General features: G+C 40.6%; 1 protein-coding gene across 10 annotated transcripts in view; it reads right to left on the reverse strand.

The window, feature by feature from the left end:
* Positions 1-27,953, reverse strand: part of enox2 (ecto-NOX disulfide-thiol exchanger 2) — a 192,214-nt gene that overhangs the window by 47,453 nt on the left and 116,808 nt on the right. For 8 of the 10 annotated variants that reach the window (XM_084352685.1, XM_084352690.1, XM_084352684.1 and 5 more), the window contains one exon: positions 16,823-16,954. In XM_084352685.1, coding sequence (XP_084208811.1) covers positions 16,823-16,954 — 132 coding nt within the window. Of the gene's footprint in view, positions 1-1,419; positions 2,481-4,417; positions 4,466-16,822; positions 16,955-27,953 lie in introns of those variants that run through there. The other 2 variants (XM_084352691.1, XM_084352683.1) reach the window with 2 other exon arrangements.

Below are 27,953 nucleotides of genomic sequence, written 5' to 3' on the forward strand. Positions count from 1 at the left end.
ATGGCGGGTTCAATTTCGTTGCAGCGCTGCTCATGTTCCCTCTGGAGGGTGTGTGTGTGTGTGTGTGTGTGTGTGTGTGTGTGCTGATGTATTTATCCTCGTCCATTAAGAGCCTGAGACCTGCAGCAAGCATGTAGCAGAGCTGTGTAATAAAGGGGTTTATTTACTTCTTCCCAAGGATTTCCAGCTCCACCAGAGTTCTCTCATCTCCAGTTTCGACAATGAAGCTCGAAGACATGTTTCATCCCATTAACATGCTATTGTTTCCTCCCTCCTTCAGTGCTGCTCATTAAAACATACGATGCAAGTAGACGCAGACGAACATGCACATCATACTGACGCACTTCGTCTATTGTACGCATTTGTGCAGTTATATGATGGATTTGCTGTTTTGGTCCAGATTTAAACATTTTTATGCTGTTTAAATATTCATTAGAAACATTAAAATGGTAGATTTGACAGTTTAGTGAAAAGTGCATCCTGCAGTTTGGGACCCTGACGGAAAATAAAACCCACTTCCTCCGTCCTTTCTGCCTCTCGCAGCTGCAGCTTTAAGAGGATAAAATCTCAAAGTTATGGATGTCTTTTAGTACAATCAGTTATAAAACCCCTCATATCACTATACAACCACAGTATAAAAATTGTGGGGAGAAAAGCAAATGAGACGGCACCATTGCCGTATCTTGAGGACACGTAGTGTGTTCAGCTTCAGAAGCTTCATGAGCTATTGCAACCTTAAGGTTATTTTTAAATGCCTACACCGTCATGCTTCTTGCCCCTCAGCAGGTATAAAGTCTTCATCTGCCCCATAATAGACCATCACTATATTACCATATGTTGCAGTGGTTTCACCACTCGATGACATTGTTGTTATTTTAAAGTAGCTCTAGATTTAGGTTGTAGGCTAGGATTATCACCTTATCATAATGCTTTGTCCTATTTCACCTATGTTTTCTTGATTGTTGATTAACAATAGTTAACAGAAGTATTTATTTTCAGCAAGTAGCCTTTCACTGATTGTCCACAGGAAGCGAAAACGGCGTTCTCTGCAACAACATTTTGGTTAGTTTGGACGTCACACCAGAGTAGTTAAGATGTACCTTACGTCTCTGTGCTGCAATGAAACTACGCCACAGTTTTAGTATCAAACTAACTAGTTTCAACATATCGTTTAGTGTGAACACTCAATGCAAGGCCTCAACAAGTGTCACACTGCAATGCACACAACCTCATTCAGACAATCAGTCTTTCCTGTTAAAAGGAGCAAAACAAACAACACCGTTCTTGTGCTTTTGCATGATTATATGTTTAAGCACCAGTGTTACTGTTCAAATAAATAAACTAAACTCCAGGAAAGCAGTTTTTCACAACCACCTGATTAAAATGTTTGTAGTACTACACGACAGTCAGTAGCCTTACTAGTGTCAGTGAGGTGTGATGCATCCTTTGTTTAGAGCTTAAAGTATTAGCCTGTAAGTCGCTCCAGTGCAGATTCTCCACAAGAGGGAGCAGTGCGATCAGGCCACTTCCACAAATGCCAACCTGCTCCACCTATAGAAAAGGAGAGTAATGACAGCAGGGTTGCGGTTGAATAGTCCTGTTTGGAAAACGAGGTTCCTAACTGAGTCAAAACAACCTGGAAGTGGCAGCCATGATAAGAGCTGGTTGAATTTTCTTAACACTAAGGAAAGGTGCTTCCTTCAATGCTTCCTTTCTTATCTCCTTTACACTGGACCATCCTAAGTCCTTGCCTCTAATCAATTCTTCTTCACATCTTTTCTTGACCTCATGACATTTTCTGTCAAGGTCAAGGAAAAAGCGATTATGTAAAGGCACAGGATGTAAATTTGTTCTGCCCCTTCTACCACAGCCAAGGACTTTAGATCTTAATAAAATTGCCACTTATGGGTTGGTGGTGTAACTGCTGGAGCAATTTTAACTCGTGTCATGTGCAGGGGAGGGATGTTTTCTTTTGGCCCTGGTATCCAGCACTTCGGAGGGAAAACTGTGAAAATTACTATACAGCTCTCACCCTGGGAATTTAGTCCAATAAAGGTGCATTCAATGTAATGGCAATGTTTTAGGTTTGAAGCTGACCCCGGTCATTTGTTGCCTGTCCCCATCTATTTGATTTTTTTCCTCGGTGGTATAAACCATCACAGTGAAAAAGCCACAGTAAAAAAAGCCAGGCAGTGGTCCAAAAGAGGCATTACAGGAGATCAATAAGGTTTTGAAATCAATCCTAAATTACATTTGTGGCCAATCATGTGAAGGTAGAATGAGGTTAATAAGCAGGTGCTGCCACTGAGCACTGGCTTCACACTTTCATAAATATAAAAAGGAGAAGCAGTCGGGCAGCTCCATTCAGCAACAACTAATCTGTAACGCTGCAGGGCTGAGTGGGTGAGGGGGTCATCGGGGCTCCTGCATCACGGTGGTTTCAGCTGATACTACAACAAATCCGAAGGCTTCAAAGAATCCTGCAACAACAAAGAACCACTGTCCTCAATACCTGTTTGACATCAAATACAGCTATAGTTGAAACAGCAGCCATCCTACACTATTGAGTCTAATGGCTATTGGGACAAATAAGCATCTGGCCATAAATTCTCTCAATGACATGTACTATATTGAAAGTAGTAAATCTGAATATTTGACCTTTTTGAGCTTAAGTTATCTGCTCAATAATTTGATAAAACAGATCTGAGTTCAGAAAGTGAGCAGTAAAAACCAACACCAAGCTTTGTTATACTCGTCAGTTTTGTCAGTGACATAAGTCAACATCCTTTTCTATTACCAGAAGTGGAGAGTAATTTAAGTACATTTAATCAAGTGCTTCACTTACAGTAAGTGTAATTAAGGTACTTTTCTGGAGTATTTACATTGTATGTTTAATACTTCTACTCCACTGCGTTTCAGAGGCATACGTCTTACTTGTTAACTCTATTTCTTTTACTTGACAGCTATAGTTGGTATAGTTTGTCTCTCATTACTTTTCAGTAGAGCTGCAACAATTAAATCAATTAATACTTTATCAAAGCCAAAATGCCCAAAATTGCCCAGGTCCAGCTCGTCACTCCCTGCTTTTCTTAATCATATGTGATGGTAATATGAACACCTTGGATTGGAGATCTACATCACCTGAGACCAACAATTTTCACCATTTTCTGATATTTTATGGACAATCAATCAGCACATTAATCAATAATGAAAATAATAGTTAAGATTTATACACAGAAAACATGTGTTAGGCAAAATATGATTTATTCCTATACATAATGCACAATGCAACAGTATAAAGTAGTTAGAATTGCCATTTTTGACATGTTTGGTACATTTAGTTGAGGATACTTTTGTACTCTTACTTACTTTCAGAAGCATTTTTCTGGTGTGGGATTTCTAATTTGACTCAAACAGGAACTTTGATGATTTTCAGCCAGCTTGGTATCACAAAAATGTTGGTATGATATGCCAATGAACGATGTTAAACTAAAAGCCAGAGCCCTCCACTATTTTGCTGGCAAAAATCCATTACATCCAATACTTTTGTAAGTGCACATCCATAAACACAAAGAGAACAGTTGGATGTCGAGAGAGAGAGAGAGAGCAGCTCGAGCGAGGGGCTTCTCACTAAACCCTCTTCAAACTGTCTAAACTAGGCGGTGCTAATAAACTATGAAGATTATGTTACTACACTGCCAATTTCTTTCTAAAGTGCTTCCAGAGACATATGTCAGCATACTATTTGGCTGAAATAGAGAAAGATCGTAACCAGGAAGTCGCTGTCACATTGTTTCTGTACTGTGAAAATGGAGGTTCAAAGAACACAGAACAAACAAGCCAGTGCTGATCAAATACGGACCACGATCCTGGTCATTGTCCTCTTATCACCTAAGATGTTTTCAGAAACATATTTTCTCAGGCTTCTTTGGTCATGTAGCACCAATATTTCAAAAACATTTGGGTCTCTCTACTGCATAGACAGCCCAGTTTTGCGCCATTGGCCATCTTTCCAGCAGTGGAGTTCTTCTTAAAGGAAATGATCTGAATACTTTCACCACTGTCTATAATCTATTGTGGCAAAGGAATAGTGAATGGTTAAAAATAAGTATATAGTGTGTGTCTAAGCCATGGGAGCCTAGGCTGTGGGTTCAGACACAAACAATAGTGGGCCAGCTCGTCAGATTTATTTAAATTTAGTTTAACCAAGAGACACTCTTCTGAATACCTCAGCACTGTGGGTGTAGGTATTATAACCGTACAATGGATTGATACTTCATTTTGAATGAAAACACTGGAGGGTAGCACACGCTGAATAATGAGAACACGATTGGACACTGAATAGTTCTACGAGACCATTACTGATGTTTAATTTATTCCACCAGTAAACTAGATGAATGGTAATTTAGAGACCAACCTGGGATGGATTAGATAAGGAGAGATGGGCTCGTGAAGGGGAGCTTCTTCAGTTGTACAAATGGGCACGGATGATTCCAGCAGTGAAGTGCTTGAGAAAGCCAGAATGATTAATCCATAACTTAATTAGTAGATCAACAGAAACAAATTTCAACCCTGCTCAATTAAACACTGAAGTCATAATTTAAGCAGCTTCTCACATATGAATATTGGGTTCTTCTACAAAATTAAACTCAATATCGGAGTTTTTCACGTCTTGGCTTGTCATTTAATATTTTCTGATATTTTACAGGTTAAACAACTAATCAAGAAAATAAATAAACTGCAAACCAATTCATAATGAAAAATAGCCACAAAAACGGCTGGAAAATATCCGCAGGTGTCCTTAAAAATATCCAGTGGCGTGATTTGAATTGTGATCGGCCCATTAGCAGCCTTGTTGGCTGTAGTAACTCCACCAACATCCCCCCACCTCTAAATGTGAAGGTCAGCTAATATGCATTTTATATGAACGTGATATGCAACGTTTGCTACAAATGTCAACCTTGGACACATCTGCGGCTTGTAGAAAACTTAACTGCAAACATTAAATTCTCGGTTGCAGTTTCTTGGAAAAGGAACGATATTCTCAAGCAATAAATGATGCACATTAAACAGTGTTACTGAGATACAGCGTGTACTATATGCTGTCCATTCAATGAAAGAAGGAAGGCGTAGTTTTTCTCAGTAGAAACTTCAAGGAGAGATTTAGAGAGCACAAGGGTTCTCTTGAAGAAGAACAACAATAGAAACCTGGGGCTGGGTCCACCCCCACATGGCTACACATCTGTCTGATCCTTTTTACCATGTTTGTTTGAATCCCTATTCTCTTTCATGTCAGAAAACCAAATTCACAAACCTCTCCCTGCTAACTCCTTGTCCTTACAGTAAGAGCTGTGACTGGACGTGCACACAAACCTCTATTTCCTCTGCATTATGACCTTTTCATGTTAAACATCTATTTCCTAGAGGTTTGTTCAAGGTAATTACACTGGGAGCTGCCCATCAATCAGCAGATGCAGGAGAGAGAAATAAAAAAAAGAAGACATTTGATTGTGTGAGGCTCCTGGCTATTAATGTCGTCCTCCTCTACCCTTCCTGTCTTTCTCCCCTCATTTCCAGGGTAAACGTCCCTTCTAGCAGTCAGGGCTGGGTGGGGGGTTGGAGGGACGGTTTCCACGAGGCATGCTGGATAATATTTTCTAATGAGGCGAGCTAGCCACGCCACCTGGAACCCTACCAGTGGCTGAAATCTGCCTCTCTCAAAGTCTGCCAAGAGTCACCCTCTTTTGCATTTTCATACGAACATCTCCGACTTCATTTCTCTTGCAGGGACATTTTTCCTGCCTGCAACCTACAGGACAGAAAAAAAACCCCTTCTCCCTCCCCGTTTATAAACGTTACTCCATCTAAATAAGAATCTGCTTCCTTATGTTGCCCTCCAAAATCAGTCTTCTTTATCTGACACCACCATAGTCAGATCTCCATGACGAATCCAGCTTTTAGAAGACGTAGCCTATAAAATAATATAGCTGCTATGGATAGGAGGAACTGTCAGAAAGTCCCATTTCTGCAGCCCTATTTTTTCACCCTAGACATACTGTATATCCAAAGTATATCCACTCTGTCCACCCACACGCAGCCAAAAACCTCTGGCATCCTACCAGTGCAGCTCCTGAGCAGTCAGCAGAAAGGGACACGACATTCAGTCCAAGGATTGGAAAACGCTTACGGCAAAGGAATGACTGTCTGCCAATGTATTTCCTGATGTTAATCCAGGTGAGCTAATGTGTGAAAATGAGAGGACCCCGGATTCATATCTGAGGGGAGGTCTTGTGTCCTCTAAATTCAGGAGAAGCACTGTTTAGATGGCTAGTTATGAGCCATGACACTAAGTTATTCTACTGTGGGTTTGTGTATATTTGTGTACAATGGTGGAGGGGTTTGTGGCAACTGTGGGGAAGGGATGAGGACTGAGTGGGATGCAGCAAACAAAGGAGTGGTTGTTTATTCAGCGAACAGTCGTCTGTCCCTGGGGCCTGCTATATCTATTCTCCAGGGTCAGTTTGTGTATGTATGTGTGTGTGTGTGTGTGTATTCATGCATATAAATGTGCATCTAAATTAATTCTGATATCTTTGCAAATACATGTGTTAAATAACTAAATGGTTTTCCTTTTAGGTGGAGAATGTGTGTGGATTTTTTCCCCCTTTTTTTGTGGGGTCCCAAACTTGGAAGCCAGCTCTCGTCGTAAATTTTAGTGCGTAGATGATTTTTTCTTTGTTTGCGGAAAGCTTTGTGAGAACCAAATGCTGGACCCCATAATGAAAATCATTAAATTTTAGAATGAAGGCTTGGGCTTGAAGGTTAATGTTAGGGTAAGGTTCCAGGAAATCAATTGAAATCTAAATGAAAACAAGGAAGTGTTTGTTATTTCCACACAATTTCCTTTTTTCACAATGAGCAGCTTTGAGTCAAAAAGTTAGAAAATCCAAATGGCTAATCAAACGCATCATTCCTATGACAAAAGACATCTATTATTATTATTATTATTATTGGAGAAGCCTATTACACATGCCTCAGATGTCATGCAGGGACCGGGCTGATGTGCAGTTATTTGTTTGCAAAATACACTTAGCTTTCAAGGTCAGACGAACACAAAAATGAAGAAAACGAGTAACGAATATTTTCACTTAGCCTCACTGAGAGGTGGGTTGGCGTTTTAAGGCTCTTGATGTTGTGTTATGCAATTTGGGAGTTTGAATGGTCACACAATGGTGCAAGAGATACAGAAGAACTAGAGCTGGAACTAACAATTATTTTCATTTTCGAAAGTGTCTATTTGATTTGGTTTGTCTTCTGCTGGTTATATGCTGTCTCTTCACAGGTTTTGGAAAAGCACTATAATATTTAAAATGCCAGAAAATGGTGAAAAAAGGTTGATCAGTATATCAAAATAGCTGTGGATTGATTTAATAGCTGGCAACTAATCGATAAATTGCTGCAGATCTAAAAAGAATACATTTCTGTAACAGAAAATGTACTTTTTGTACTTTTAACCATATACTTTCCAGTTAAATGCTTGATACGTTCACCACTTCAGGTCTCCAAAAAACATCCAAATTTAACAATTTGACAGAAAAAAAAACACCCACAACTAATTACCACTCTGACATCAGAACCTGTGTTGAGGACTTTAAGGGCACTTTTTAATCAAAGTCTTTTAATCAAAGCCAAATATACTGAAGAACTGGCTTAATGTATAGGAACAGTGATACAATGCATACCTTCAAGTGTCTTGTGTAATAAAATCCATCTTGGGAGGTCTGTATTTTGAAAGGAATATGGAGGAGGAACTCTATAGCTTTCCATCTGGTCCTACTTATAGTCTGGATGTGCTAGAGAGAGAACACTGATGAAGGCTCGGGAAATACATGGTGAACGCTCCTGGAAAAGGATCTTTTCTCGGCCTCTGTTAAATGTCAAAGATGTTAAAACCAGATGTTGATTCCTGCTGTTGAAATTTCTGTTCCATTCTCACAGTTCACACCGTATCTGGGATTTTACTTACCAGGTTTGAGGCTTGCTAACCATATGACACGACTTTTTCCTGTATTGTTCATGACATAAAACACATTCGGAGCATCTGAAGAGCCGGTTTGCTGGCTGTCATAGTTTGGCTAATCAATAAACCAACAGATTCATGTCATCAGTGATTATTGGTGGAATTCATTCAAAAGTAACGAGATCAACTTCTAACTAGACTAGCTGTCAAAGTCTGCGACTTTTCAAGTTTTCCATAACTACAGGAACTATTTAAAACAGACGGTCACCGTAATATTTACATTTGCTAAACTTAATCAACTGTGTTCTGTGTTCCCCACTGGGCCAATGTGTTACGTTGGGTCCATACACACTCTGCAGAATAGCACCAAATCACTAAAATAGACACAGATAATGAACAATATGATCATAACAATAAAAACCAGCAGCTCCAGCTGCAGCTGCAGTTTTTATGAGGGGAAAGAAAACCACAATCGATACACAATGCTGTTCCTCAAGAGATATGCCCCCTTCCACCCCTGAAACATATGGGTCATATTCCTTCAACTCAGCTCCTCACCTCGCCCGGTCTGGGTCTTACTTGTTCCAAGAACTCTGTGTTCCTCTTCTCATCTGAACTGTTTAAAGCTACTCCACCAAACAGGTAACCGGGGCTGTCACTGTGACTGCAGAGTAGGCATTTCTGGCACATTTTTTTCCCCCCACTAGCAAAATGGCTAATGACTGTTATGATTGTGTGCCCTGCTTCCAAGGTGCATGGAGGAGGGAAAAAGACTGAAGAGGTCAAAAATCCACTGCTAGTACTTTATTGTCAGACCAACGCATTTCAGCGTGTGTCAGGGCCTTCATCGGGGTCAAGTGTTGCTGGAGTTTTGACCTTGTTTGTCACAATTCATTATCCAAGCTGTCCTGTCTATTGACCCTTCCCCTTTAAACCCTACCTCACTTGCTTGGCATCTTGAGAGGGGACATTTTACTTCATACTCTGGCTCACGGCTTTATTGGACTTTCTACATTAATTACTTGAGTCAAGGAGGTTATTTTTCACGCGTTTTGATCAGTCAGTCAGTTGGTCGCCTTCATAAAAACTACAGAGTGGACTTACCACAAAACTTGGAAGGCGGATGAGTCTCAACCCAGAATAGACCCCATTAACTTGTGGGCAACTGAGTCAGTAACTTTTGCCGACATTGAACTATACAAGTCATGTCAGTTTGATTCATACAGCCAAAAACACAAATTTGCAGACATAAATAAATGTGGATCAGAGTAGACATCAAGAAACTTCCAGGTGCCATCTAACTCTGGTAGGAACTTCACCATTAAATCTCCTCTCTACCTCAAACACCACACAGTCAATACAAACTTCCTGACTCCCGCCTATGGCCCGAGTCCAATCTCTCCCTCTATCCAAACACTTCATTTATACAAACATGTAATAATAACTTTCTAACACACACAACCACTGCCCGGTCCATCTATAGAAATAAAACTGTCATCATTGGAGACTTGCACCGAGGCTTTGTGAGGCTGCACTCCGTTGAAGGCTCTACCCACAATGGTCTGTTGATCCAGCTGTCTGTCTGGATAAATCCACTTGGCTGGAGGCAGGGAAAGACTTGATGGAGAAGAAATACATTCCAGGCTCACAGTGGATGACACAGAGGCAAACTCTAATGTGTAATGAAAGCACTCCGGCACAGGCAGTCTCTTGTAATGAATTAGCCCAAAACTGTCACATAAAAACCCGCTTAAACCTGCATGCAAGCAGAATATGACCAATCATACACGTGCATTGACGCACTGTAAGATCAAAATAGCAGAGAGGAAAGAGAGTGACACTGAATTCCCCCCTGTTGTTTGGAGGTGAAACAAAAGATGATGTTCAGTCATGATGGAGAATCAATAACTAATCCACCTGGAGTACTTGAAAGGCACAAGGTGCTCAGGGGACAAGCCCTGCGTGACAGTGTAAGACTGTGTGACATGAGCAAGCATGTGGCTGGAGCTTTGTGCTCAGAGGATTTCATAGGAAACTGAACTGGAGTACAGAGAGCATGACAAAGCAAAAAAAGAGGCATGATGAAGCCATGTGTAGGAAATATACTGGGGATTTTAATCAACGACCACTTGTCTCTGAAGGTGCATACGGACTCCACCTTGTTGCCTCTTATTACCTCTGCCAAGGAGATTATGTTTTTGCCCATGTCCGTTGTTTGTTGGTTGGTTGGTTTGTCTACTTCTACTATTAACTACTAAATGGATTTCCACTAAACTTGGATGGAGGATGGGTCTCGGTCCACAACAGACCCCATTATCTCTTAGTGCGGATCCAGATAAAGGGACACATGCAGGAGTTTTTTTTAACCTTCTTTAACATTGCGAGATAGTTTTGTTTTCGTATATATCTAAGATAACAATGCATGGATTTTGATGAAAAAAAATCAAGTCTAATTGGTGGCTGATATCTATGAGTGAGTAAAATTTGATGAAGATCCAAATAAAAATCAGGATCTAGTGGATTTCAGTGTTTTATATGATATTGGATAGGCTTGATTGATTTAAAAAGGAAAGTTAAGTCCTGGCGGAGGTATGCGCTCTGCTGAGTGCCGCTCTACTGTCTCTGTTCGTTGTCTTCACACGCTGGGTAGCATTTATCATAGGCCCCTGAGATCCATTAAAAACTGGGGTACTCGTACTCATTGTATTATACTCAAAAGTCAATTGGTCTGCTTTATGTGCACAACACCTCAGACAATGACACACTTTTATTTACAATGCCATTCTTGGCAAACTTCACATTTACTCAGCTTCTCTCTTAAACTTGAAATATGGAAATGAGGCCTCGCTCTATGGAAATTTTGCAACTGAATTGGAAAAGAAAGTTTTTCTGGTTACGGTTTCTGCCCCCACTGCAAAGAACAGACTGACTATTGACCACTGAACGATTTTATGAACGATCCATGGAGTCCAGGTCGTCTGTGTGCAAATGTTTTATCTGATCATTATAATGTCTCTTAAATCTGTGCTTCATGTTGATTTTCTATTTCTATTCTCGGCCAGGTTTTCTTTGTGAAAGAGATCCTTGATCTCAATGACACTAATCAAAACTTCCTCATTATTTGGTGTAAACTGAGGTAAACAAGAGGAGAGTGCTTCAGTCGGTGTCTTCCCACTTACATATTTCTCCTGTGGTTCAACAACATTGTTGTGGCTTGAGTGAAGTGAAAATGCATGGGTGGAAAATACAGGCCTCTGAGGGTCTACGTGCAGAGAGATGATAAAACAGCAGCACATCTCTGAAATTTACATACCATAAGTATTTTACTGTTCAAACAAGATAGAAAAACGCATTCTGAATGTATTAACAGTTACATTATTGATGCTTTATGTAATTACATGTCAATTGTTGGACTGTCTTCCCCTTCGGGTTGCATAACGAACTGTTTGAGTCCAGATGACGATTTCAGTGCAGTCAAAGTGTGTCAAGGAGCACAGCTCACTGCAGAGCAAATGAACAGTGTGTGTTCTGATGTGGCTGTGGGTTACAGTGGCTGACTCAGCTGTAATGAGATATAAATGAGATGCTGGGTAATTTAGGCTGTAGAGGGAGTGAGGAGGAAGAGGAGAGGAGAGAGGAAGGCAAGAAAAGGGGAAAGGAAGGGAAACACCAGCTGTTATTCCAGGTGATCCACAGCTGTCCTCTTAACCTGTGTCTCCTCCCTTTTCATCAACGCCTCTGATACTTGATGAATTACCCCAGTTGAGGCTTAAAGACCCTACACACCCATAGTAAACCCACACGGGATAGTTTAATTAATCTGCCTGATTAGAGCTCTTCTCAGGACTGTGTGGGCGCGTAAAGACTGTGCCTGATTGACATCTACTTCACTCTGTTGGTTGGTTTCGCCTGTTCGAGTGGGATTTAGTGCACTTTTGTCTTATCTTATCTTATTTGTCATATCATCAATCTTAAACCGGATGACACGTTCATGCCATATCGGAGTTATTGCAATCACCAGTTTAGGACTGTGTTTCTTAGTTTAGTTTGTGAATAGTGTTCAGATTCAGACTTGTGATTAGCCTGTTGTTCAAGGTAGTCAAACCCAACTTAATGGCTGTAGTGCTAAATTGTGTATGCAAAGTATTTTTAACCCTCAAATGATCACCTCTGCAATCACAAAACAGCCAGTGCCCAAGTAAAAAGTAAGTAAAAACACTGAAAAAGAACAACTTATCCAACTTGCTAACAAATCGCCTAACCAGTCCTCATTACAAAACCGAACATGTAGGTCATCTGTGAAAGCAGCTTATTACGACCCATATTTGTGTTAATTAGGCGGCGACCTCTAGTGGCCACATTAATTACTACACCAGCAAAGGAGGAAGTGAGGTGAAGTAGTTCTTTTAACTCACTAATGTAGTAACGAGATGTCATGTACATCACATGATCTCATTGTTTTGGGAACAGATGATTTATATTCACAGGCAATCAACCCATTTAGTTCAATGTGTTGAACTGCCTGAAGATGCTGATGTTGGCTGCAGTTGCTGTGGGAACTTGGCCATCAAGCTACTCAACACTCAGATACATTTTGTGTTTGGCCAGGTCTTTGTCAGGTCAGTGACATTGCCCTGGACAGCTTTGAATTTTGCATTGCAATTATTATAGCGAGTGTTGTGTGTGTCGAATTTTAAAAAGTACGACAATCATGCAACCACTTGCTGCTCGCCATCGCGATGACTGACTGTGCCTTGAACAAGTTTAAGATGTGACGTAGTCCTGCTGCTCTCTCCATACTCTGAGTCACGCTCACACAGAAATTTTGCACAACTGATTTAATGTGAAATAGTACTCGGTAGAGCCGGCGTGACATGGTCGGTAACAATAAAACTACCAAGCTCGATACGCACTGCCATATTGGTCAGTCAGATTAAGTGAAAACATCTGTGTGGGTGTGCAGGGCTTTTAACCTTCTTTTACAGCAAGCATTTCGGCATGTCATGGCAGGAAAAGCACAAGCGTGGTTGATAACATTAAAATCGACTGCAGTCCATTAGGTCAGCTAGTTTCAGGGTCCTGGTATTGTCCGTACTGACTCACTTGAATGGCTTACTGGGAGAATTGATGGAACTGAGGCATTGTTGACAAAATTGGTTTGACCTTTGCTTTTCCTGCTATGACAAGTCAACATGTCTGCTGAGAAAAATGTCTCTGACTCATTTTCCTCTCTATTACACAAATACAGTCCAAAACCAACTGGTATATGCATCTGGCATTAAGTATGACTATGGGCAAAAACTGGGCGTATGAGAAGTTTTCTTACAGCTTTCCGAACACAGGTGCAGCTAATAACATCACTAATAAGTATATTCTTTTCACGTGTGCCAGTTTGAGGGCTCTGGTGTTGTGCATGCTGGCTTAATGATACACTTAAAAATGGAACAGAGCCATCGCTAATGATATTAGCTACACCTGTGCTTTTCCTGCTTTTACGAGTTAAAACGTCTGCTGTAAAAAGGCCTTAAAGCACTGCAAATAAAGTTCAAGAGGAGGAAGTTGGCACCATCAGTGCACACTTCATCAAAAACACACTCCTTAATGGATGTGTGTTTGTCTTCAGCATCCAGTCTTCATCTCTAACAGTGGGTTCAGTTCCTCTTGTTCAAGTTCCTCTACAGCTTGTGTCTTTTCTCTCACTCCTGAGTAGAAAGGCTTTTGTTTACCTCATTTGAATTATGCCAGGCTTGAGTATGTGTGCTTGCTTCCCTTCATATTTCTCTAAGAGTGCCTTTGGAAGATGGTCCGTCTCCAAGCACACGTGCTCACACAAGCCTGGCATATTTCAAATATGAAAGTGCATTTCAGCTAAGAAGTGGGAAGTGATTTATAAAAGGCTTTAGGGAAAGGCTTTCTACTGAGGAGAGAGAAAAGACATGGCAGAATAACTCCTCAGAGATGGAGAGTGGGAGGGTGCGACTGAACCTTATGTTATAGATAGCAGAGCAATCGGTAAGGCTGGATATTAAAGCGCTAGATCAGAATACACAGGCTCAACCTTGTGCTAACAAGATGTTCCTTGATGTTGTAGTAACACAGGAGAAATAATAAAATGAACACATTTTTTCCTCTTTCAAACCAATAACCTAATGTTTCAATGATGATGACCGATCTCCACAGCTCACAGCACCGGAGAAAGGTCTGGCTGCACCAGTTCTTATCCTGGGATAGAAAAATAAAATGCTGTGGCTTGTTTGCATGTCTTTAAATCACAATCGTCTTGGACGGTATGTAACCCAGGATGCAGCGGCGGTGCCCCTGCAAAATAGTGTCGGTGGAAGGTCGGTGGTCGTTTAACCTAGTGACAGTGATTTTGAAACAGTACACGCAGGTACTGGAAGGAAGCTTGGTAACAGGCGCCCAGCGACAGGCTTTATACCAACAGTCTATATCCTGTAAGTCAAGACTACAATGACAATATTTGGATTTTAATTTTGTCATTTCAGGGTGTCCAGCTCGGCTCGGTAGTCTGCACATTGCCTGTTTGTCAAAAGCAGAGGTGAAATGAGTTTGACAAAGCTGGATAATTGCTTGGAAAATTACTGTAACTGGCAAGTAGAGTTCACAGTCTCAGGCTGTCAGTGAGTTTTATTTTAGTTTTTTGTCCGTCCGATTGAAAAGGCAGAGAAAGAAAGTGAAAAGTTAATGAAAGTGAGATGGAAGTGAAGGCCGACTTCCACGTTTCCGGCCCATGTCCAAAGCAGAAAAACAAATAGAAACTTCAAAAACACTTCAAAGACAACACAGCTAGCTCAACAGTAGCCTTCAGCTGCGCTTCCAGACAATTATCCTATGTGCACGAAGATAAACAACTGACAGGTACGAAGGTAACTTTGACAGTGTTGGAGATATTTCAAAACATCCTTTATTAATTTCTTTGAGAAGAGTGTTCACTCGTGGAGGATAAACTGAACTGAACTGATAACCTTGAGATCCTTTATTGATTTGCTTGGGGAAGATGGTTCACTCTGGACAGGTTTGACAAACCAAACTTTGTACTAAATGAATTTCTATCTTTTATCGTTTTATTTTAAATCACTGAAGAGTTTTCACTTTTTTTCGTTGGACAGCTGTTGTTGTAAAATACCCTTAACTTTTCAAAGACGAATTTGACAATGTAAATGACACTTTTAGGGGCATAAAACCAATGATGTGGTGATCTTTACAAATCCAGATGCAATAGCAATGGTGTAACTGTCAGTGCTGAGAGTCTTGAGGTTGAAAACAAAACCTGCTGCTTTTTCACTCATCCCAACTGATGCTGAGTCATATCAGCCTCTGTCAGACGGAGGATACTTGTCTGTGTTTGCCATCCTAAGACTGTTAATTGTATAGCAATGCCATCTTGGTGACTCAGCTCATCCTGTTTATTCCAACATACATATTTTCAATGACCAACGCAGCCACATATGAGAATCCACTTCCTCAACCTTCAAAGCCACAGCAGCAGACAGTCTACGCTCCTGAACACTAGTGCAGTCAAAGACAAAGCTGCTAATCAATCATCCAACCACTTTGCCGATAACCACTTAAAACCTTGTCACAGACAAGAACAGTAGGTCAATTAAAATCAAGAGAGATCTGAGCTAAAAACTCCTCTTCACTGAGGTTTTGACTGATTTTTTACATTGAATTTCTTCCGTAGCTACATCTGCTTTTTAAAAGTAATCTCAAGATTTTGCAGTGTCTTAAAGGGAAAACAGCCAAAGGGGCAAAAAATGATTGAACCTAATTATAATAGGAATAGAGTACGAGCTAAAGCTGCAGTTTTGAAGTGAACACATCTACATAAAATGTTGCTGTTGCGAAATAAAATGAAAGAAAATCAGATCATTACACTGACAAATACAAACGTGAACACATAAAAGTCTGCATGTGATGATACTAGAAGGAGATAGAATTGTTTAACAATATAATATAGCCTTGCTATTCATACATCTACAATCAGCAAAATGGTCTTTTAGAGTGGATGCCTGTAACTAAATACCACCAATTTCCACTAAAAATACTTCAATCAGGTATGTTTGCCAGTGTTTTATTGTACACTGACAGGTGAAGTGATTAATATTGATCATTTTGTTATAATGCAATGCGCTGCTGGGAAACCTTGGGTCTGACATTCATCTGGATGCCACTTGCAATGAATCACCAATCCAAACACCGTTGCAGGCCAAGTTCACCCCTCACAGCAACTGCACGCTCTGATGGCAGTGTGGCAGTACGCCACCCCCCCAGCAGGACAATATGGTCTGATACATGCAACAAAATATAACTTTTTTGAAACGTGAAAGTCACTCATACGATTAGTAATTGAGCCAGTTAAGTGGCTAAGTTGCAATGTGGGTAATGTAGGCACCAGATTTGGAAAGCAGTCCACTGGCCTATCATTGCACTCCTATAACAGTGTAAAGTACAAGTTCCTCAGATCTGTTCTTAGGTCAAGTACTTGAGTAAATGTACTTAAATAGATCCCATCATCACTGTCAGGGGGCATTGCCACTGCCACTGGGGAGTGCAGTTGGCATGAGGGGGTGTACTTGGCCTGCAACTGTGTTTGGATGGGTGAATCTTGTCAAGTGGCATCCAGATGAATGCCAGACCCAAGTTTTTGACAGCAGCACATTGCATTGGAACCAAATGATCAATGTTAATCACTTTCCCTGTCACTGGTTTTAATGTTTTTTTTAACAAAAAGGCTTCTGTGGTCATGGGTTGGTTGCTCTCTGGTTGGCAGTGTGGTACCTGGCATGAGTTGCTGTCCAGTCAGTCCAATGGGAGGCATCCCCAGGTTGTTCATGGCCGTTGCCCAGGCGTTGGGGTCTGACATGGGCATTGTCATGGAGTTGGAGTCCATTGTCATGTTGCAGATCCCCTCTGCAGAAAAAAACAACAAGAGACGGAGGGAAGAGTCAGTATCACTTCTGTGACCTCTAAATCATCATGATACACGGTTGTTCCAGAAGAGGGATCACGTTATGGGAAAGACCGAGGCAGAAGATTGTTTTCAACAGCGTGGGGGGCCATCACCTCCAGCCGCCTCCGTTCTATAAATCACTCCTTTAATTCTGTGTTCTGTCTGAGGGGAGAGGAAAGGCCACTGTGACCCAGCAGTCAGTCCGACACCGAAGCGATTTCAACAAAACTGTCATTTAGAATCAATTAATCTTGGTGTTTGTTCAGTTTCTGCACCGAGGTTGAACACCTCGGCCGCTCGACACCTCCTGTCTCGCTGACCTGGACTGAAAATGCTGCTGCAGGACTGAAAAAGCTGTTGCACAAATGTTGAATCTTGCTCCTATAGGCACTAGCAGATTAAAAAAGAGAATGTATTCATACATATATACACAAAATGTACTCAAATGAGTACTCCAGTGAAAGATCAGAGCTTTCATTCGCAAGCCAGAGTAAGAAAATAATACAGCGTAAAACAAGATTATCATGGCACTAAGCACAAATCCTGATGTTATCAGGCATTTGCCAGGCGCTCTGCTGCTAAACCTTGGAAAAATCTCCAACTTAGCATGACAAACACACACACATCATCCCAAACTCACAACCCCAGAATCGCGGTTTTCTGCCAAGTGTTGCATAATAAAACAAACACATTTAGATCCCCATAATAAAAACCCCGAAGTAAAGTCAACATGAACACATCATGCATCCACCAGCGGCTCATTCTCCCCGTCTGCAGTCTATTTCACAGCTCTAAATGCTCTTTAATTCTCTCCTCTGGTCGACCTCTTTCTCTCTGACAGACCTGTAAATTGCTGTGACTGCTGGCTGAGCCAAGCTGCCCTCTTCTCTCCTCATGCCAAAGCCAACACCACTGTTAATAATGAGAAGCGCTGCACCCTGCACACACACTTCACACCTCAGAAGGTCCGTGGCAGAACCCACTGTGGAGGCAACGCTGTGCCCCGTGTGTGTGTCAGTCTGCACAACACCAGCCTACATTTGTATTCCTGGTGTTCAGACACAGCTGGCCGTGTGTAATAATGTTATTTGCCTCTTTGCCTCCCTCTCTGAGCTGCTAATTTCAGAGCTGTCTGCTGTTACCGCCATAGAGAGGCCTGATAAAACCGCCCGTGTCTGTGCGTCGCTGTGATAATGCTGCTGACGAGGACTTCACAGGCTTGTTAACGAACACAACCCTATTAACTGGGGACACTTTCGAGGACTTAAAATGAAGGAGGAGAGGAGTGGTGGTGAGCTGTTTTATAGCTTTTTTATTACAGTTTACAGTACATTAACTGCAGTGTTGATGGATACACACACTCAGAGTTTGACAGGTGATGTCCTCAGTCTAACTCAGTGCTCTTGCTTGGCTTATACAAACAATGATGATTAGAGCTGGGTAAAAACTTAATATTGTGCATCATAGGATTGAATTGGGTTATGGTAATATTAGATATTTACTAAATCTTCTCTTTTCCAGGTCATTAATGCTGCGTTACAGTCACTGAGCTGATTTGAGTCAGTTCAGTTCAAAGGGTTGTTTTTACCCAAACACAAATATATTCAGTTTACAATGATGTAAAAACAGAGAGGGGAATCAAAACTTCTTATTTGCCAAGTTTGAACCAAATAACTCTTTGTATGTGTTTTTTCTAAAAGCACTTATCACAATATCTGTTTGTCAGCAGCACTGGCGTGTATGGAGGACTAACACTGCCAAAATCAAAAATATATAAATAAACAAAATCTCAATAAATGAATTGCTATTAGATGCACCAAATATCAAAAATAAAAGTAAATACATTTAAGAATAAATAAATGTATAAATAAAAGTAAATAAATAGGTGAACTAATACAATATAAGTAAGTACAGAGGCAAATTAAAACTAAAACATCAATTTATGTAACATTTTAGAAATGAATTAATGCCTACATTTATTTTTAGCTACTTTCTGGTGCGTTTTTTGCCTTTCAATATATTTATTGAGTTAAAGAAATATATTTCTTATTCATTTTTGATTTTGTCAGTTTCAGTCCTCGATAGATGTGTGCTAACGCTTATCTGGTTATTTTATTTTTATTTTTTTTATTTTTATAAATTCCAGAAAATGTACTATTGCTATCGTGGTTTAAATTAATATAATATATTCTGTTCATTTTAGTATTGTATGTTGAATATTCATATATTGTTATTTGTAAGGCCGCTGTTTTTGGTACCTGCCAAAAAACACAAATTGGCGTTTATCAGACATCAAATCAGACATGTTTAAATCATGTATTCTTAAATACATACAAACAAATACACACAAATAAATAAACTTAATGTGCATATAACATAAACAGTATCAAGTCAGATTCTCACTTAACCATCAGTTAAATGTCATACAGTGCGCCCTCGCCAGCTCAGACAAGTATGACTCGTGAACTTCCATAAATCTATCCATTCGTCCTCCCATCTCATCTTCTGAATCGCGACTTAAGACACAAGAACGCGCGGCCTCTGATGGGAAATCATTGGAGGTCATTGGATTTCCAAAGACATTTCAACAGAATTAATATCTCTTCCTCAGTGGAGTTCTTATTGATCGTGAGGCTCATATTCAAAGCTTTGTGCATTTGACTGCGAGGGTCACAGACGTTTAAGTGTACTGTTAAGTGCTGGGTCACATTAACTCCTCTACAGTAGCCTTGTGACCCTGCTGACAAATAGTCTGCATTCATGTCGCACGCCCTTCACTTCATCTGTCGGCCCCTCTGCTCCCATTCATTTATCCAGATCTTGTGTCACCTGCTTCCTTTTATTCAACTAAACTCCAATTTTTTTTCTGCTGCCCGTCCTGAATCGACTTGACTGCCTTCAATTGGCCCATGTCACACATACACGCACACACACACACGCGCACACACACACACACACACACACACACACACACACACACACACACACACACACACACACACACACACACACACACACACACACACACACACACACACACACACTCTTTCCTCCATGAATCAATTATACTTTTCAGATGTGTGGCTCTGTGTGTCAATCACTGAGGGCTTTTGATTTTTTAACAGCAAAAGTGACCTTGAGGGCAGAAGTCAGCTTTGGCTGCCCCACAGGGTCACATCAATATATAGAGCTGAGGTAGGAATAACAAACTGCTGCTAAAATAAATAAATAAACAAAAAAAACAAACAAATACATAAATAAATGAATAAAATACAATACAATAAAACATCAACACATGTTGCAAACACACACCTAGGCACAGACACACACAACATATACGTTAACCTTCCCACTAAGCAGGAATAGCAGCCAGGGACAATACTGCCAGTGAGGGAATAATTGTTGGTAAATATTTCTAACTGAAAACATCAGAGCACTTTGTTGTTTTGGAGCCAATCATCTGCATGGAATCAAAAGTGCCTAATTGAATCTCATCAGTTTAACTGTTTACTTCAAGGTCAACACATCAGAGTAAGTACAAATAAAAAAAATAAGCCAAATTATGTTCAGCTGTTGGCTCAGTTTAGCTTGAGCTCATACAAATGCCACGTCTAATTATATAAACTGAACAATCTAATCGTGTGAAGCTAAAGACCTCGTGACACAGAGGTCCAAATGTAGAAGTCTGTAGAGCCAGGCTCAAAATACATAAGTCAGGTTAAGCCTAAGGTTTAAGTAGAGCCACAGGTGGAGGTTTCATTTATCGCTCTTCTCACTGGATGACAACATTAGTGTCCAAATGTGGCGGGTCGGTTTCAGTTACCAAATCAACAGAGTTGATGTAAAAATAACCCCTTATGAAGAAAACTCAAAAGGAAGAATCACATGTACTGCAATATCATATCAGAAATGTTTGGAAATGGATTATCCTGATTGAACTTTATATTGTCTGACTCTGATTAAAGGGAACGTGCCTGATCACTGCAAAGGCATCATCACTAGATGAATGTTATCACATAGCAATTACGTAAAAAACATCTTTGATGCAACAGTTAACTGGTGTTGATTGAAAGATCTGCCGTTTGACACAAACTCAGTTGGAAATTATTTTCATAACTGGTCAATAATTAAAGCTCCTCTTGGTGATATAGTTGATTTTTGAGTCTCATTCCCAACTTGTCAAAGATGCTTCGGGTTTCCCCTGGTCTTCAATTACTGACGCTTTCGAATAGCGGCCGGCCACAGTGCCTCCTCAGACCTTATCATTTATGGCTGCAGACGTTATCTTCAGGTGAAAATGTTTAACGTTATTAGTGATTGTTGGGAGGCAGAAGTCACGTCCACTTCGTGCGTCCCAGCAAGTTTCTAAAATCCATCATACTTGAGTGAGTTTTTTTTTTCACTTGCAGATGATCTCTGCCTCCCTCCAACACACCTCCTACATAAGTAATTTTACACAATTCAAAGCATGGGAGCAACGTAGTGACCTAACTTTATTGTCCAGCTGAGGCCGGACAATCAACAATCAACATAAGCTGCAGACTCTTGATTATGCTCCTTCTTTGCATCGATGCAGAAGCTTCCACATCTGCAACACGAATTTTCCACACCTCTACCATTTAGCAAGGAAATAATCGACAGACAATAAGTACCAGTAATCACAGAGAGTATTTGAGTAAAAAAAGGATGCTAATCCTAAACAACTATGACAAAACTAACAAATACTGCTCCAAGTGCTGTTTAGAGACCACTTGATGTGCAGCTCACCACCAGTATCACCATAATACATTTCCACATGGATATTACCCATGGCAATTAAAGTGATAGTAATTTTGATTCAGCCCAGCCCATAGCTTCCCTGATACTCATTCTCTCCGGGCTGTGACCAGCTTTTAGCTCCCCTAAAAGCTCCCCCAGGAGGCAGATAGGAAATTAGGTCATTTAAAGGCCCATTGGCCGCAAGCCCCAACAGCAGGCAGAGAGGCGCTGGGGGCCATTTAGTATAAAATGCACATGGTTTTAACAGCTAACTACAGGTTTATTACAGCCCCTGGAGAGCATATTCGAGAGGCAGCTAAAAAGCTGAGGGATGGAGACAAAAAGAGAAAGAAAAAGGTCGCTTTTAATAGACAGATGTGATGCTGACGAGACAAAATGACGGACAAAAGAGTGAAGTAGAAAATGGAGGCTGCATCAAATTGAACTTTGAATAAAGCACAGAGGCCTGATGATAGTCATTACCACAAAAAACCTACAATTAGTGCATAATATAATGTCATCGCTGAACGTAAAGTGGTTGAGCAGACAAATGAGCATAATTAAGATTCAATACATGTCCACCAACCAAAGGAAGAATAAAATAGTTGCCGACTACTTTTGGATTTATTGGTCCGAGACACAATATTAGAGAAGATGGCTGCCATTTTCCATCTGGAGGGATGTTTGAAGTGTCCATACTCATGCATTTAAAGCACATTGTAGAAAAAAGAAACGCCTCTGGTGCACAATTGCTCCCTGAGAGCGGATGCCTCTTTGACCTTAATCATCTCCTGAATGCAGGGCTGTGTGTTTGTCCGTGTGCGTGTGTTTGTCTATGCGTGTTGGGAGGTGGGTCAGAGGGCACCTTCAGGGTCATTTGAAGAATAAGCCTCAACACAATGTGAGAAGAATCTGAAGACGAATATGAAGATAAGATGTTTAGAGGACAATTTGTACGACTTTATCTCTGATGAATTATCAAAAGATGCATGCATAAATATCATATAATTTTTCAATCACCTACGTGCCTAACATACGCAAGCGCGCACACACATACACACACGGCGTCTGTTTAATAATGTATGAGTGCCCTTCTCTCCGCTTCTTTGATCTGTTAATTATGATAAAACTGGTAGGGGTCTGGTGATTAGTGATGGCACAGTAGCGAGGGCTGCAAGTGTTATATTACACCACGTCTCATTTAGGACCAGAAAAGACGACAACAAAGTGAAGATGTAAAGATGGCAGAAGACGCCTGAAGACCCCGCCGTCATGGGAGGGAGAAAAAAAAATAATACAAAAAAAAAAGTGTCAGAAACTGGCCTTCATTTCTCTTTCAGTCACCTCAAAATATTCTGATACATTTGTAAAACAAGAGTGTAGCTGACCAACATTGACAGAGAAATCCTGAAAAATGCAACTCCTGCTGAGATGTCGCACCTCGTAATGCTCTGTGTCGGTTGATACAGGAAAAAGAACAGCATGATTCAAAAAAATCAGGATGAGAATCACAATTTTGGATAAATTTCTCAAACATTTCTTAAAGAAACTATTTTGAAGAGCTTGTATACAACGTTTAGAAGTTGTATGACTTTGACACTTTCTTGCGATGCTGCGACTTTGTCTCTGACAGGCTAGTACGAGTCGACAAGCAGACGATACATATTGTGAAATAGTATTTTTTATTCTTATTTCTTTGGGCCTTTTTCACAGCTTCATTTTGAAAGTAGAGCCGAAGATGGACCGGAGCCGAGATGAGAGAGGGGAGATGACATGCAGCAAAGAGCCGCTGGTCGGATTTGAACCCAGAGCCGCTGCGGCGAGGACACAGCCACTGTACAACTCTACATACTGAGCCAGTGGGTCGCCGCATTAAATATTAATTTGCCTACTATCAAACAAACTGATGACCTCTTTAATATTTTTGGATGAATTAGGCCAATATTGCAAAACATTGCTGATTTTAGTATGATATTTCCGTCAATGCGATTCGTCAAGTTTCTTTATTTATCAGGTCATTATTTCAATAAAGTAGACGAGTAGACTGATATTCCAGAAAATGTTTAAGAATATATATTGACATCACAAGATTTTGTCCATCCACTGAAAATGGTTAGTTTTAATTGGGTAGTCGGGTTTAACTTAAATTGACATTCCTGTCAGTTTCACATCTGTTCCACTGATCTATAGGCGGCGACCATGCACCAGCAAAGGCCTGGATGCAGAAGACTGCTTTCAACAAAAAGTCGATGACAACACAGGTCGATAACCTTTAAGAAAAATCAGCTTTGCGAGGGGGAGGGAATCCCTAGACCACCATGAGTCCCACAATGTGTTTTGGTGAGCAACGCTGGGTGCAAACAGAAAACTTCATTTACAAGAAAATTCCACAGGGTACCTTTAGCTGACGGTAATCTTATTAGATATTACAACAATAAACAGGTTACAGAGGCTAAACATTGTGAAACAAAATGCCCTGCCTGTTGAATGGCTGACTGTAATGTTATTACTGAAGCTGGAAGAGTGATGGCTTTATACTGTTATGGAAAAAAAAGTAATTCTGTTACCCTCTGAAACTGGGTGAGAGACAACCCGAGGCACTCTCCTGCGCAGAGAATTTGAATGGGACGGTGCGTCGTTCAAATTCTGTTCTGCCTTAAAAATGTAATCATAAAACTAAGTCTCTAAAGAAATGTCAAAAAATGAGCTGAATGCCGAGACTAGCTTCCATTGCGAATGAATCCAATGCAATTTGATGGCTGAGGGTGAATATATGTTGCCTTTGTGACTAACAGGTGACCACGGCTTTAGTGAAGTGGCAGAAGCGGAGGTTGTCAAATCAAATTACTGCCCTTGAAATTGGATTGGAAAAACTAACCTGAACCCAATTCACGACAGAGGTGACTGAAATTCCAACAAAATACTACAAGAGCAATGCCCATCCAGCCCGCATAATAGTCCAATCAGGTGCTCACGCTCATAAAAATGCAGCAATTTGCGGCGCTCGTAATTTAGTCCTGTGAGTCAAAGTGCACTAAATTCTAGTCGCTCCACAGGACTGAAAGTATTCTTTCATTTGTTCATCTGAACTACCAGAAAATGATCAATTAATTTTGGCTGGTTCCACCTGATAAATGAATCCACTCCAGGACATTTAACATACATTCGTCAGTCTACAGCTGATCAATACAAGCAGACACGTCACCCAAATACACCTCTCATCAAATTGTCAATCGTCAGCAATCAAACAGCAAGGTCAGCCATGTTGTGTCTACACGGCTCCTGCTTTCAATACACAGCTGAGTTTATTGGTTTAATTTTTAAGGCTACTACACATTTAAAAACATGTCTTTATTATCTATTGACCCATGAAGACTGACAGTATAATTATGTTTAAATGTTTTAATTCTGGCTCTGCAGCAACATCAATTAACACAGGTGGCACAGGGGCATGAATTCACCCACCACAAGATTCTCTTCATGCTACAATATTTACATTAAACAGGAGAAAATCTTCCTTATTCACATTCATCCTCACATTGAGGCTGAAATGAATATTTCTGCTGACATAATAAGCCAACAAATTAAAGCTGCTCCATCTTGACTTCGACTATCTTCGCTCAGCAACTCCAGCTAAAAGCCTAATTACAATTCCCTAAATGAGGATCAGTGCTTGGTTCGAAACGGCCAAATGCTGAAGAAGCCTCTTTTAAAAAATACTGCATGATTAGACTGATGCAACACTAGAGCACATCAAAAGCCGCAGAGCTATAAACCTTTGATATGACTACTGTTTTCTTGACAGATGAATTTATAGTCTTTTACAGACCGAGAAAAAGAAAAGGATGCACGGTGGACATCAGCATTAATCTTACGAAGGAGGAAGTCTTAGAAAAAGACTTCCCTGGGCAGAGCAGTTATGGTAAACAACCTCAATTTCTATTGCCTTATCAGAAGCTATTTTTATACAGATGGAGCAGAGGCACTTGTGTTTGTGTCAATGTTGTCGAGGAGGAACATCCGTTCCTGGACAGGAGCATGACTCTTCCCTTCCTTATCGGGCTGAGAGAGGTGACAGACAAGAACAGATTACTCTGATATCTGGGGGGAGAAAGAGGGATGGGAGATAAAACGCATGAAAAAGAGAAAAAGAAGACCGATCTCAAAGAGAGCTGTAGCCTGACATCAGTACTATCAAAGTATTCAAAATAATATGATGTCGGGATGCTTGTGGAATCTATAATGCAACGAACAGGGCACGCCTGTAAAGTGCCACGTTTGTAAAACTGGCGTTTGGTGAAGAAATCAATAAAGCTGACACTCCGCCTAGTGAGTTTTCTGCAAGGCTAACATCTGAAAGCCTCAGTTAGATGGTGGCCACATTGTACAGCAGATGTACTGCTCTGCTTGGACAATGCAAGTGATTAGATGGTTGAAGGTGGCGATAGTAAAACGTGAGATACTTTGGCAGGTGGTTCCCAGCCGCTAGATTCTGGCAGTTCTGATTGTTCGGAATATCCTAAATGGTACGCCAGCAGAACCAGAAAGTGCTTCCAGTTCTGATGCAGAACCAGTGGATTTACGTCTCCTGAGCATCAGCAGACAATGTAATTAGTTAGCACATCTTCTACTATATCACTATTTGGGCTGTATCTCATCTCAAACATGACCCCTGCTGGCTACTTTGTTTTCTCTCTGAGAGAATCAATCATATCAATGCAAAACTACTGTATATCTGTATTGGAGGTGTGGAAATGTCTCAGTTATAAGAGGCATCGCGATGCAGACGTGGAAGATTCTGCATCGATGCAGAGACAGAGCATAATCGCTGGAAATAAAAGGTTCAAATGATGAAAAAGTATCACCGAGGATGCCATACACCAAGATGCATCACGATGCATCGAGGATCGCTTTGCATTTGAATCGTTGACCGCTGAATTGTAACCGTAATCGAATCGTGAGGCCAGTAAAGATTCACACCACATCTGTATCCAGTCCATCAGAATCCAAACTGGTTCTATAAACAGAGGTGTAGATAAATTGATGGACATTTTATAATGATAATGCAAAGTAATTCAGACAAGATAACCCCAAATTAACTATGCTGAACAAAAACATTGAAACTTCTTGAAACTGAAAGTTTGCTTTTGACCTTTAAAACAGCCGTTCTGCTATTCTGAAGCTTCACACTTTAACCCATTAAAAGTAATTCTGTTCATCTGCTCTCTTGAAATGTCCTTAAAGTTTTTACATTAATGGCTGGAATCCTGTCTCGAGAAGACACTGAAACGCTTACATGTTATAACAACTACAATATCAGGTGTCAGGTATGGTGATCTCTACAGACAGATACCTGCATATGAAGGCAGAATCTGATGCGCGTTGAAGTTTTGGACATTTGTTCATAGGCGGTTTTCTATCCGTCTCCGTTCTAGCAGCGCTCAAACTTCGTACAGCTGCCGTTGAGTTTGAAAGAGAGACTCAAGTAAAAGATCTGGAAAAAAGTAACCACCGTAACATTGTTGCTCGCCTCTATGCTGCCTTCCACTGTTCCCTGGCTGCAAGTGTGTTCATATCAAATGTAACGCACCAGAAAAAAAACAGAGAGGCGAACTCCACTGTCCACTGGCAATGTGAAAGGAGTCAATCATCTATTTTTAGCGGGTTTACCCAGATGTAAACAAGAGTGCATCCTCATCAAAGATACTCCTGACATCTAAAAGCAGGAAGATGACTGAATGCAGGAGCATGTTGATTGTAGCATTGATCTTAATGATGCAACAAACCAGCTGCTACTAATCTGTTAGAATGATGAGCTCGAAGAGACAGGAAGTTACTTTAATGAACAACTTTGCTGAGATGGCTGCTGACATCCGTCTGTCCACACTGACAGCAGTGCCCAATTACAGAGAAGCTGATTACTGTCGTGTGTTGCCGTCACACCTGGGAGAGAAACTCAACACAGCTGGGAAATCTGTGAAAACATTAAGAGTGGGAATTAGTCCATGCATCTCGTTTTGATTTGTGGGCTTATTAATTTAAACATGCACAGTGAATTACCGAAGCATTAAACAACATTAAACTCTTTAGTCATTTGCTGGCTTATTACCCCAAACATGAACAATGAACCAGTGACACACTACATAAAACTGTATGAAGGTTAAAATATCCTTCCACGCTGTAGGCAATGTGCATGTCCTT

Source organism: Pagrus pagrus (assembly GCF_965226575.1).
Source record: "Pagrus pagrus genome assembly, chromosome: 5".
Classification (NCBI taxonomy): Eukaryota; Metazoa; Chordata; class Actinopteri; order Spariformes; family Sparidae; genus Pagrus; species Pagrus pagrus.